At 54.8% G+C, this 13,455-nt stretch overlaps 1 protein-coding gene across 2 annotated transcripts; it reads right to left on the bottom strand.

The window, feature by feature from the left end:
• Window positions 1-3,262: 3,262 nt before the first annotated feature.
• Window positions 3,263-10,036, bottom strand: AQP3 (aquaporin 3 (Gill blood group)). 2 transcript variants are annotated; one of them, XM_039247027.1, is made up of 6 exons: window positions 9,897-10,036; window positions 5,966-6,092; window positions 5,457-5,594; window positions 4,964-5,082; window positions 4,395-4,612; window positions 3,263-4,306 (listed from the first exon to the last, which is right to left on the bottom strand). In XM_039247027.1, exons 1-6 carry the CDS (start codon window positions 10,011-10,013, stop codon window positions 4,138-4,140), a joined length of 888 nt encoding a protein of 295 aa, XP_039102958.1. In that variant the 5' UTR covers window positions 10,014-10,036; the 3' UTR covers window positions 3,263-4,137. The 2 variants fall into 2 exon arrangements, with proteins under 2 accessions (XP_039102958.1, XP_039102959.1); XM_039247028.1 differs by lacking the exon at window positions 9,897-10,036 and adding an exon at window positions 9,156-9,308.
• Window positions 10,037-13,455: the final 3,419 nt, after the last annotated feature.

The raw sequence follows: 13,455 nt of genomic DNA, 5'->3' as shown, positions 1-13,455 counted from the left end.
GAGGCCCCAGGCGTGGAGATGCTGAGTCCCTGAGGAAGCCACCCCCACTTGCTGCCCACTTAGGACTCAGATGTTCTGTGATGAGCACTCTTCAGTCTTCTTGAGGGCCCCAGTGCCTTAGTCTCTGCTCCCTTTGCCAGTATTCCCTGGCTCACAACACAGGAACCCACCTCAGGAGAGGCTCCCTTGTCTCAGTGAGGGGGTGCAGGGCCTTGCCTAGGCCAGCATCTTCACAGACCCTTCCTTAGGAGATCAAGGGCATCTCTGGCCTCTGGGGTCTCTGTATAGGGTGGAGTAGTTCCTCCTCTCCTCTTCCCACCCCACCCAACTGTGCCCCACCCATGCTTCCCCAAGCCTAGGGGGAGCCCCACCCAGGTTTTCAGACAAACAAAATCAAGGGGAAAGAGTTAGCAAGAAGGAGGGAGGTCATTACCAAGAATTAAGGAGGAGGCATGCCCTAGGGTGAGACAAGCGGATTGGGCTGGCAGTAAAGTCACTCCTAGGTACAAGCAGAGATGGGCTCTGAGGTATACCAGATGTACACTTAGAGGTACACAAAGAAAGTTCCAGCCACAAAGAGTCAGGCAATGACAGAAACACAGAAAGGGACAGAGACTTGGTTGGCCAGAGGCACAGACACACAGAGACGTAAGACATACTGAGAGAGAAAGACAGCCACGCCCAGAAACACTGAGAAATGCACACTTGCATGTGTGCACACACTCAGAGATAAGCACACAAGGAAACAGGAACCAAGCTCAGGTTTCAGGAAGGCTGATTTCTGTCCAAACAAGTCAAAACTTTAAAGAAACATGGGTGCCTCCAAAGCGAGCTGTAGAGTGGACTGGATGCAGGAAGGACAGAGCTGAGGGGTGGGATCTATCTACCCTCCCACATGATGCCTCCAAACCCACCCTGTAAAGTGGATTAAGGCACTTCCCCAAAGGAGATGAAGACCTTTCTTTCTCGAACGTGCTATCAGTCACAACTACTAATGGGAAGCATAGCCTGAACATGAGTGGGGAGGTGGGAAGCTTCCCTCCTGCCCACGAAAGGGTCACAACTGCTGCTTGGTTCATGTCCCTATCAGACCCTGCCCTGACTCACTGCTCCTGGCCTGGCCAGGCCTGAGCCTTTCTCAGGAGTCTGACCCTCCATCCAGCACATTCCCTGGGCTGCCCACTCCTCTGATCTCTACACCTGTACATATCACCCTCTTGAGTTTCCCTTCTATCCCTCTCCAAAAGCCTCCTCCAAGTCAAGGCCCAGCAAGCCATCACCCCTACTCCTCCTCCCCCTTCTCAGGAAATTCAGGATCTGTGGAAGGAATCTGAGGCAATAGAAGATGTGGAAATCAATGACTTAAAAAAAACAGCCTTCAGCACCTCTCCACCACCACCCCCCCTCCTCCCCAATTCTGCAGGAAAAATCATAAGTGACATTTATTGACTATTTACCTTCTTCTGGTCACTATGCCTAACTCCTTTTCATGAATTATCTCCCACTACCTCTTCCTCTCAATGCCTCTCAATTCACAGATGAGGAAACTGAGGTTCAGGGAAAGAAAAATGACCACCTCAAAGTCACACAGCTAGAAAGAGGCCAAGCTGGGCCTGGAATCTGGGTTTGACTTCTCTTTAACCACTGCACCAAAAGGCCTCCCCCCAGACCCTGGGCTGACTAGTCAGGATCAGCTGCGGGATATGAGAGGAAAGGATGACAGAAGGCATTGGGCATGCTGGAGAGGACACCCGGGTGGGGGCACCAGACGTAGGACTGGTGTAGCTGGAATGAAACTCTAAAGCCACATTCCCCTCCCAAGCCTGGCCCTGCCTCCCCAGAGGGCCTGGGAAGGGGACACTCCCTCTGGCTCAGGTCTCTCCAACATTCCAGACACACCTCTTGGGAGCTGGGGACAAGGAGGGGTTGGAGACCTGAGATGGACCAGCTTTCTCCCACCCCCACCTCCCCAGAGTCCTGGCTGTGTGGTCCTGCATTTGCCACCCACCCTCTCTGGGCCACGGTCTCCTCAACCATGAAGTGGCTGGGGAACACCAGCTTAATCTCTTAAAGACCACATTTCTCCTGCCAGACCCAGGGATCCTCTGGCTGCCCTGGGGTTAACTCTGCAGGAGGGCTACGGTTGAGGCCCGCCTTCCCTTTTATTCTCAGAGAAACTTGAGGAGGATCTGGTAAAGAGGTAGGGAAGGAGAAGGTGAGAAGAGGCACATGATTTCTGGACAGAGCTTCCTGGGCTGAGGGGTGCCAAGTCCATTGCCTCCCTGGGCAGTCAGGACAATAGGTTGGTCCAACCCCAGCCTTATGGACAATGGAGGTGTCTCAGACTGAAGAAGTGAGAAGAGCAGGGATGAATGTAGCCCCGGGTGCAGACAACCAACTGCAGAAGATGGTGGAAGGGTGGGGAAGAGCAGGGGTGACTTTTTAGAGAAGGGGACACTAGAGCAGACCAGGAAGATTTCAGTGAGTGAGCACTTTGGAGCAAGGGTCCAAAGGTAGAAAGGCACAGAAACACACGAAGTAGTCTGGGGTGATGGAGCACTGTGAGGGGAGCACTATGAGGGCATAGGTAGGGACTGTGTGCCAGGTCCTGGGGGAGGTGAGTGCAGGAGGGAGGGTTTGGGATTGTGTCTGAATAGCCAGCAGAGCCTTGGAAAGAAGCCCACTTTTAACATTGGTGTCAGAAAGATCCCTCTGGTCCTGTATAGTCTGGCTGGGGCCAAACTGGAGGCAGGGAGGCTGCTAAGGGGACTGTGGTCAAGGTCTGGGTAGAGTTAACAGAGCCTAAACAGCTTCAAGCTATAGAAGACTATACAGATTCCTAGTCTAATTGGCATCCTCCAGCAACAGGGAACTCACTACTTCTCTAATAGCAACCCTCCCCTTTGGGCAGCTCTGTCTGGGAGAAAGTTCTTTCCTAGGCTAGGTTCAAGCCTGCCTTCCTGGGATGATGCGTGGGTGCAGGGATCAGAAAGGAGATGCCATTCATTATATAGGAGAATAGAAGCTTGGGAGAAAGGGTGGGGCCACTAAGTTCAAGCTGAGTACTTGGTGAAGAGGCTCGTTGACCTGTCTGTGGGACGGACTCTTGACCCTCAAACAGGGCCTGAGTACTGCCCCTAGGGTGCCCTGGCCAGGTGAGACACCCGCTGGGCAGCCTAGGTAATTGTGGCTGGACACAATGAAGCTCCTTAGCTGGCCCCAGGACAACAGCAGAGCAAGCAGAGAGAAATTTGCACAATTGGCAATTTTAGGTACACATTTTATTGGTTTTTTATATATATATATATAAAAGGCAAAAGAGTACATGTGTTGAGTGGAGGATTAAAGGGGTGAAGACCCTATGTAGACCCTAAGTAGAGTCTCCCAACCCCCACCCCTAAAACTCTGACATCTGCTATGTATATTAAAAAACAAAACAAAACATGAAACTTACACCTGGACTTCACCCCACCACCACACATACCTACATTATGACAGAAATACATTCTCTGTTCCTACTTATGTACAGCCAGAGCTCCACACCTGGGCTGGCATCTCCTCCTCCTGGCCCTATCCCCATATTCCCTCCCTACCTCCCTCAAAGCCTATAGAAGCCCCCTGCTTAGAAAAAAGGGCACGTACACACGTGCAGACACACACACACACACACGCACACACACACTCAGAAAGAAACACATATCTGGATCCTCCTCCACATGGAGCCCCTGAAACATGCAGACCCCCTTTCTTCACTCACAAAGGGGACATACCACATATGGACCTTCTCCTGGGCTCCCCCCACAACTAGAATCCTTTCCACTTGGTCCCTTGCCCTGAATATCTAGGAAACTACACACACACACACACACACACACACACGCTCAAACACCCACTGCCTATCCTCACTTTTGGGGAGACATAGGGATATGTTGGCCCTGCTTCCTGTCCCACCACAGCTTAGAGACAGTGTCCTAAGGTCCCATTTGGGCAGGGTCCAGCGGGGAATCCCGAAGGAGGCCGTCCACTAGGGTGGGAGTTTCTTCGTCCGGGAGGCAGACCACAAAGGCTTCCGAGGAGCAGCCCCTGCACAGTCTGTGGCTGCTCAAGGGAGATGGCGGGGAGGTGGCCCCTGCCCACTCAGATCTGTTCCTTGTGCTTCACGTGGGCCAGCTTCACATTCTCCTGCTCAGTGGAGGGTGGAGGCTGCTCCAGGTGGCAGCCGATCATGAGCTGATACACGAAGACTCCCGCAATGGAGCCCAGGAGAGGAGAGACAATGGGCACCCACCACCAGTGGCGGCCGGTCCTGGGGACAGACATACGTGGTCAGGGGAGGGGAGGGTGGCAGAGGGGAGGCAGGCTGGGGCAGGCTGGGTAGGCGGGGCTGCACTCACGTGAAGACTTCGGAGCCCCAGCCAGCAATGGCGGTGAAAAGGCGTGGGCCAAAGTCCCGGGCGGGATTGACAGCGTAGCCAGAGTTGAAACCCATGGAAGTGCCGATAACGAGGACCACCAGGCCCACAGTGAAGGCCTCCAGGCCGCGGGGGACAGGGTTGTTGTAGGGGTCAACAATGGCCAGCACACACACGATGAGGGACGCTGTGCCAATGAACTGGAGAGTGGGGAGGGCAGGATGAGGAATGGCTCCTACCCTCCCCTCTGGCCCCTCCTCTGTCCTTGGGCTCCTGGAGCCTTACCACTTCCCAAGTTCACCTCTCTCCAGCAGAGTGGTGCTAGAATTTTTGCATGCATAAAGGATCCCCTGGGGAACTGGCTAAAAATGCAGATTCCTAGGAATCTGCATGTTTTTTAAGTACCAGCCACCATGATTCTGATGTCAGTTTCCCCACACAATGAGAAACCCTGCTATAGACAAGGAGTCCTGTCCCCCAGCCCTCCCTGAGATGCTCAGAGCAGCTTGGCCCTCCTCTCTGTGTTCCCCTTATGAGTCCCCAGCCCATACCTGGTCGAAGAATCCATTGACCATGTCCAAGTGACCAGAGGGGTAGGTGGCAAAGATGCCAGCTGTGCCATTGGGGCCCGAGACTACAAGCTCATTCTTGGCAAAGTCCCAGATCGCATCTGGTGAAAGATCAGACCCAGAGTGGGTGTCGGCAGAGGCTTACACCACTCTCCTGTCTCAGGCCGGTGAGGGGGGCCCACCCTCCTGCGGGATCACTCGTGAGCACATCACAGCTGTATTACTCAGGAGTCTATGGAGGGGCGGCGGGGATCGGGTGGGGGTGGTAAGGATAGTAGATGGCCTGAGACTCTATTGTTGCCCAACTTGTTTCTTTTGCCTTGTGCCCCCGACCTTGGTCCTGTGTGGTGAATAAGTGAGTCATGAGCCAGGGCCTAGGCAGGCCCCAGCTGTCTGTCATCAAAAGGCCTGGTACCAGGAGGTCCCAAGTAGAAAACAGGAGGTAGTGGGGGATGGCAGGGTGGGGAATGCTTACCATAATACAGCCCAAAAACAATTCCAGCACCCAAGAAGGCTCCCAGCGTCTGAGCCAAGGCATAGATGGGCAGCTTGATCCAGGGCTCACGCGCCAAGAAACACATGGCAAAGGTCACAGCAGGGTTCAGGTGGGCCCCTGGGCAGAGGGGAGATGGGACCTATTAGTCACTGTAACCTGCCACAGTTGGGGAGGCCAGAATCCCTAACTGTCACATTCCCCTTCTTTGGCCCTAGTGGGCAGAGGTGCAGAGAAGGGTTTCTTATACCAGATGGTGGGTTGGACTATGTAACAGGCCAACTCTGATAATCTGATTCCAAGGTGAGAGTCAGAGGTTCAAAGTATCAAGTTCCTTCTCCACTCTCCACTTCTAAGGGCTCAAGGGCTCAAAGCTGAGGCCACAGCTATCCTCTGCCCTTGGGAGAAGGGCCCCCACCACCCCATTCCCCAGTTGGGCACCTTGGGGAATGCCCTTGAGGGTAATGACTGAAGGTGGAGCAGGGCCTTACCAGAGACCTGGCCAGCAACAAGGATGCCCAGGGTGACAGCGAAGCCAAAAGCTAGGTTGATGGTGAGGAAACCACCGTGGGTGCCCCGGCTGAGCACCACCTGGGCCACGGAGCCACAGCCAAACATCTGTATCAGGAAATAGAACCAGGCAGGGAGAGTGAGGCCCAGCAACTCACTCCAGAAGAAAAGGGTAAATCCAGCAACCTCCACCTGCCGTCATCAGAACAGGAAGCCCTTCCTGGGGGAATCTACCCCCAATCCCCTCCTGCTGTCACTGCACCCTGAAGAAGCAGCAGACATGCCCTCCCACCCACAATGCCCAAACTCTAACAGAGCCCTGTGGAGGGGACTGGAAGAAGAGTCAATGACTGGGAGACATCATCTCTGATGAAAAATCATCTTCTCTGATTTTTCTGGAATCTCAGTAGGAGTGAGGTGTAGGGGAACAGCTTTCACCTTAGCATCGTTTCTCCTCCAGCCCTTCAGGCCTGGCCCACAAAGTGGGAAGGCTCTCACTCATCCCCCACCCCCACTCTCCCCGCACTTGCCTCCTTCCGTGCCACAGAGAAGAGCTGGACGTGGTGGGGGAGGGGGGCAGAGGGGGCACAGAGAAATAGGGAGGAGGCCAGAAGTCAGGCTGAGTCCACTTCTCCTGAATCTGGAATGTCAGAGCCCCTGCCCTGACCCTGTTCCTGTCCCAGAATCTCCTCTCTCTACCGCCCCTGACCTCTCTGCCCTCAGGAGTCCAGGTTCCCTACACAGGTGTGGAGGTCCTAAAGACAAAGATCTGAGTGGCTCTTCTCACTAGCCCTGGCCTGGGACTCAGGGCTGTGCAAGTGGAGAGACTGGCTCTAAGCTTTCTGACAGGGATGGAGGGATTCAAGAGGACTAAGGTCCCTGATGTCCTGCAAGTACAGAACATCCTGTTCCTCTGGTTTAAATGTAAAAATGTTTCTGTGCCAGCTGTAAAGAACTATCACCTTGAGCCCCCAGAGCGCCCTCCAAAGCTGCTCCAGGCCCTGCCCTGGGCCTCCTCTTCTACCTCCCTATAACTGAATGTTTTATGCCTACCCAGGGGGCAGTTTCCAAGACTTGTGCTAAGGGCCCTTGTCTATTCTGACAGGTCAGCATCCTGTCCTACTGGGTTGTTAAGCATTTTGATTATCAACCCTCAGAAAGACAGAGAGATAGTGGGGAAGCCAGCGGCAGTGATGTGGGGCAAAGGTGTGTAGGCAGGTGAGAGCAAAGATCAGAGATTGTGAGTATGTGGGGGGTGAGGGGAGGCACATGGGGGTCTAGGGCACCCTGCCTTGCCTGGCAGGCCCTGGCCTCAGCTCCTTTCCTGCCTGAGGCTCAAGGCTGGCTTCATCCCAGGAGACCTTGGAGGGAGAAGCTGCCAGAGCCAGTTCTACTACCTTGGGGCTAATCTTCCTCTTCCTCCCCCTCCTTCCCCCCACTCCCCACCTTGCTAGGTACCCCAGAGAAAGGGGCTCCCCTCACCCCAAGGCCAGCCCTGATCCTGCCACTGCAGGCTCTAGGTCCCCAACTCACAGCGGTATGTAGGCAAGCCCTTCCCCACCACTCAGCGGTCTCCCAGGCTTGCCACCCCGCCCCCCCCACCGCCTCCCAGGGAGCCGTTGAGGTTCTGCTTTTCACTGACACCAGATGCCTTACCACTCACCTGAGCCTGAAAGCCTTCACAAAAGTAACACCCTCTTTTTGTGGTTGGGGATAAACCAGATGATCCTGGGGCTCAGGTACAAGGCCTGACTGCTCCTTTGTGGCAGAGGCAAACTGAGATGTGGGAGGAGATGGGGAGGCCCCTCTGTGAATGTGGAAGCCAGCTTCCCCTGTGCTGGCAGCTCTTGAACAGAGGGCTGGACTATAAATCAGATAAGCAGTGAGGGACACAAGGCTCTGGGGCAGGAGGGGTGAAAAGCACCTGCCCCTCCACCCTTCTCAGCATGGGGAGAGAAAGGATGGGGATGATGGGTAGGGCCTCTATTCTTGTGAGGGGCTGTGGATAAAGTGCCCCATCCAGCTCCTCCTTACTATTCCTGGAAGACGGAGGTGAGCCTAAGATCTTTTCTCCCCAAGGCGCCCGTTCTACCACCACCACCCATTTGGGGGGGGCAACCCCAGCCCTACTTGCCTCTAGTTAAGCTCCCTAGTCCACAGGGGGCTGGCCGGTCGGCACCACCTACAGTCAGGGCTGGGGCAGGAATGGAAAGACCCATCCACTGCAATGAAGCAACTGAACCCAGAAGTAACCCAGGAGAAAACAGGTGTAACCACATGAGGGGCTGAAAATCAGAGAGTAGCTGGGACAGGAAATGGAGACCGTAAGGGGTGTGTGTCTGTCAGAGCCAAAAAATGCAAACAAAGTCACCCAGGAACAAGCTAGGGACGAAACTGGTATAACCAGGGAGTAAACTGACCGAGGAGTAACCCAGGCAATGGAAATGGCCTACCCAGAGAACCCACAAAACTCAGAGGCTGAGTTAAAGGCTGGAGAGTAACTCGGTGCTTTGGCACAGAAGATGACAGCACCTGTCTGGGTAACTGACAGAGTCTGGGAGCCGTTCAGCACAAGGGCAGCGACTTTAGCAACACCACGTCCCCTGTGCCCAGGGCCCAGCTGTCTTCCACAGCCTCATATCTTCAGGATCCTCCTTTCTTCCAGTTCTGCTGTTTGCACCCTGTGTGCCCTCCGCCCTCTGCCCCCACCCGTGGCAAACTATCCTCGCATCGGGGAACTTTTGGACTTTCTGAAGCTTAATTATTCATTAGGGGCCAGATATCCAGGACCCAAATAATCTAATAGGGGCCCATTTGCCAATGCTTCCACTGCCTCCCAGAGCAGGGAAACCGGGGAGGTGAGAGCCAGGAGAAGACGCTGCAGGTCTCAGACTGCAGGGATGACCGCAGCCCACAGGCTGGGGCACTGGTGAGAGGGTAAAAGCACCAGAGGAGTTAGTCGAGTGAGTAACAGCTGGCACTCTGGCAAGAGTCAGGGCTGTCACAAACGGTTAGAGCTATGGGAGAAGAGCACTCTGGAACGGGTCAAGGTGGGGAGCAGAGCTGGGAGAGAGGTCGGGGTGTCTTGAAAAGCAGCCCCTCCAGTGAACAGAGGGGTCGGGGAGCGTGGGGGCTGGAGAGAGAAGGGCTCCTCCGGACCCCTCCACTCACCACGAGGATGAGGGTCCCCAGACACTCAGCCAGAGCCTGGCGAAGCAGCCGGTAGCGGATGTGGAGCATCTCCCCGCAGCGGGACACCAGCTCCTTCTGTCGACCCATGGCGGGAGTGGCGGTGGAGCGGGCTGGGGCGGCGCAGGAGGAGGCGAGGCGGTGGTAGTGGCCCCGAGCACCGGGTGGCGCCCTTTATAGGAGCGGGAGACTTGCGCGCCCCGCCCGCCCGGCAGCCCCGCCCGCCAAGCCCCGAACCCGCCCGAGGTGTGGGCGGCCACCCCCCGCCGCGTGCCTGGGGACCCTGCTGGGGACGTTGGGCTGGGGGAAGCAGAGGAGGAAGGTGGGGGGCCGGCAGGAGCTTTAGGGGTGGGGTTCGCGCCGGGAGGGCAGTTAGGGGAGGAGGTGTGTGTGTTCGGGGCTGAAAGGGGATTGGGGTAGGGGTCTGAAAGTCAAAGGTCCGGTACAGGCATGCGTGGGGCATGGCTGGGGAGAATGAAGCGTCAATGGAGTCCTCCTTGCCCCACTCACAGGGAGCCCTGCCGTCATCCACGCGACGGTGGGGATGAGAGAGACTTGTCAGAAAGGAAGGGAACTGGCCCCATCCAGCTCTACGGGATGGCTCGACCCATCATTATGTCCTCAGTTCGGGGGGGGGGGGGGGGGGGGGGGGGCTGGCGGGAGGAGGCTGTGGGTCCCAAAGGAGAAGCGACCCTCTCATAGTCCAGACCCGCGTGCACTCACAGAACATATGCCGAGTTCCAGCCAGAGTTCACAGGCTTGTTGTTCCTTGTGCTGAATATGTATCACATGTTGCATGTCGTGATCAGCTCTGTCCACAGCTGTGTCCACATGTGACATCTGTCCTGGGTACCAGCTTGCACCTTCTGGACATTTCTCATGGCCATGCACATATCTGTTGAACATGGCTGGGTTAACTGAGTTTGCCACACGTGTACCTGCGTGTGTTTTGCACATGGCTCCAGAGGCTGAGCTGCAGTTGTCCTGACATGCCATATGCCACATGCTTGCCAGCAGGGTGAGTCCTACCTTGCTGTTTTTGACTCTCTCTTCTCCCATTCTGACTGATCCCAGCCAGGGGAGAGTCTGACCCTTTAGGAGGTTAAGGTGGCTAAACTGTGAAGATTGTCAGCCCCATCTGAGGTGGGGTATGAGGCAACTTTGCTCCTCATATTGCATTTATTTTTTAATTTTATTTTATTATTTTATTTTATGAATAAAATCACAGTCAGTCTCCGTAGTACTGTCAGCACATGGAGCCTGAAGGGAGACTCGATCCCACCAACCTTGAGACCATGACCTGAGCCAAACCCAAAAGTCGGACGCTTAACCAACTGAGCCACCCAAGCGCCCCCCTCACAAAAATTCTTTTTAAAAAATTGGGAAACTGAGGGGTGGTGGCTGGGACTCCACTTCCACAGGACTGGAAGCAAATATGACCGCACTCCAATCACTATAGCAGCGTTGCCTGGGGAGACCACATTTTCCTGAGGCTCTTAATCCGGGTGGTCTAAGGGCCCAGGGGACTTATCCCTTGAAGAATGGCTTTGAGAAATGAGGGCACCAGAGATGAGTCATGCCCAGAGAGATAGGACTTAGCAACACACCTGGATAAATTTACACACTCTTGCACATACACACACACACTCTGAGGCTGGCAGCCATGCTCACCTATAAACACTCAGCTCTGTTCACATGCTCACGGTATCCCCTTCACATGGGAGCCTAGCCAGGGGCTCAAACGTGTGTAACTCACACATGAGGTCTCCCATCGCCCTTGGCCCAGGAAGAAGCACCCTACTCCTCTGGCCCCAACGGGCTGGGAGGCCCCATGGTGAATCAGGAGGCCATCACCAAGTACCTACCCACGGCTCCACTGCCAGTCTGTGACTCAAGACGGAATCCTAGACTCCTGGTGCCAGACCCCAGACTGTGGAAATGGGGAAACTCCCTCTACCATGTTGCCCTTTCTTCTCCCCACCACATGATGTGCTTCTCCGCCCCTCAGTGCCTTAGATGGGGCTCCAAATTCCAAATTCCACTGGACAGGAATTGGCAAAGAGCTCCTCAACACTGAAAGAAAGTAGGGAACCCCAGCCCATAACACCCCATCCTTACTGTGCCCCACTCTGGGGCTTCCAAAAGACAAGCCTGGCCTGGAAACCAGAGCACAGGAGGAAAACAGGGAAGCTCTGCCACCAGCAGGCACGTGCAAGGCCCCTAGCCACACATGCATTTGCACTTAGCTTACATGGGTGTTCACATGTGCTGCACCAAATACTCCCACCAAACTCATTTCTATCTATAACTAGTGTGGACACACATGTTCATACATGTACCTACACATGCACAATGGGATGGATTTAGGTCGGAGCAGAGAAAGTATGGTATGGGTAGAGCTTCATGCTTCTTAGTGGGCCTGGAAGAGGGGGGGAGGATACAGTGCCTTCCAAGGATCCTCTATTCCTGCCAGCCCTCATCTGGAACTAAGAGGGGTCTGGGCCTGGGGATTTTGTCCTGAATTTCCAGGATGGCCTGAGTTTGGGGGGCAAGAAGCAGGACCTCACTGTCTCTTCTCATTGTAGTCAATGTCAATGGCGCCCCCTGGAGCCAAAGACAGAAGGAAGCATGGCTTCAGAGAGAAGTGATTGAACTTCGTAAGGCCAACTCTGAGTCACAGAGCTTACCTATAGCCCTCTGGGCTCCCTCCTGTGCTTTGAGACGGAAAACTAGTGCCAAGTGCAGGCTAGAAGCCAGCCCACCTGGGAGCTCTGGGAGGATGCAGATGAGGAGGCATCACCTCCTCCCAGGGCATCTTGAGCAAGGTCTGTCTCACCTGGGCGGGAGGGCTAAACCCAGGAAGGGGCCTTGACAGCCCATCCACCTCGTGGGAGGCTGTGATTCCTTGAGGTCAGAGCTGGAGGAGTGGGTTCTCAGGCAAGGGAAGGGCTACAGATGCAAGTCCCAGCCTGCTGGACCAGAGGGGCTGGCTGGGGCCCTGAAGGAGAGGTGGTGGCACACCCTTCATTTCCTGCCCCCCAAACTCTTTTTGCTTGAATAGGAGCAGCGTGAACCATCAGAAGACACGTGGGCCTTGCTGTTAGCAAGTGAGGTGGAAAAGAGTGTAGACATTAGAACTCAAATCATGCTACAGTCTCCCCAGCCTCTTCAAACCCCCTAATCTCTTCCAGAGCTTTGGAACAGGGTGGTGGAGGGGCAGACCAAAGCAGACACACAGACATTTTCAAGTTTAGAGAGCACTTCCATTTGCAAAACAACCCCCAAAAGTGGGTGTATTTTTTCCCTTTCACAGATGACAAAACTGACATTTAGAAAGAAGTCATCTGCTGAGGTCTCAGCCACTAAGTGTTGAGCTGGGATTCAGACCTCATGAGGATAAGGAGAGGTGAGGGAGAGGGGTAGAGAGGCCACAGGACCTGAGAGCCTCAGGTCCAAGGCACAGGAAGAGCAGGGAGCCAGACACAGGAACCCACTGAGTCTCTTCACACCACCTGAGTCCCTTCTAGAATGTGCTCCACTCTTAGGCTAATGCTGGACACTATTCCTGCTCCTAGGCCTCAAGAGTTGGGGGCTGGCTCTGGACTGGAATTGGGAGTAGAGAGTAGAGATGAATCATCCTATTATGAGCATCCCCAGACTGGGGGGCGGGCAAGCATCTCCTCCTACTACGCTAACAGTCACCTCCTGTCTCCAGACGAGATGGCAGAGAGCCCATGAACACAAACTACCCCCTTGGGCACCTCCAGCCACATGTCCAGCTGGACTCTGAGAAAACCCACCTTTAGATCCATATCTTGGGGACTTTGGATTCACCTTCTGGTGTCTCTGAGCTGCCTTGGCACCCTTTGAGGACAGCAGAGAGTTGCAGAGGCAGAGACATGGGGCAGAGACCTAGACCCTTGCTGAGGAAGGGTCCAGAGTCAGAGGGGCTAGGCCAACAGGGCAGAGGCCTCTCACAGACCAGAATCTCAGCTCCAAGCCTGGCTTGGCCACTGACCAGTCAGGTAACCTAGCCAGCTTTCTTCACCCAGCCCTTGAGTCTTAGTTTCTTCATCAGTCACCTGGAAGTTTCAGATGAAGTTGTCCTACCCCCCCAACCCAGGGCCTCTGTAAGAATCAAGCAAGATTGTGGGTGTTTCAGGCTTTAAATCTTGATCACACAGTCAACATAGAAAGAAGGACTCATTCTAGAAGCTGCCTCCTTAATCAGAGCCACATTGCCTCTTATGTAAATATCCATGTGCATCCACATGAGTTCTTG

Source organism: Hyaena hyaena, unplaced genomic scaffold (assembly GCF_003009895.1).
Source record: "Hyaena hyaena isolate Hyena2069 unplaced genomic scaffold, ASM300989v1 scaffold_289, whole genome shotgun sequence".
Taxonomy (NCBI): Eukaryota; Metazoa; Chordata; class Mammalia; order Carnivora; family Hyaenidae; genus Hyaena; species Hyaena hyaena.
This window is presented reverse-complemented; position numbering and strand designations above follow the sequence as displayed.

Bases quoted from the DNA above. Each gene is read 5' to 3' on its own strand.
- AQP3 (XM_039247027.1), bottom strand. From the start codon at position 10,013: ATGTCACATGTGGACACAGCTGTGGACAGAGCTGATCACGACATGCAA. The intron at 6,093-9,896 runs GTGAGTGCACGC...TTCCTGATACAG, and splicing joins TGGAACTCGGCATATGTTCT to ATGTTTGGCTGTGGCTCCGT. The intron at 4,613-4,963 runs GTATGGGCTGGG...CCCACTCTCCAG, and splicing joins TCAATGGATTCTTCGACCAG to TTCATTGGCACAGCGTCCCT.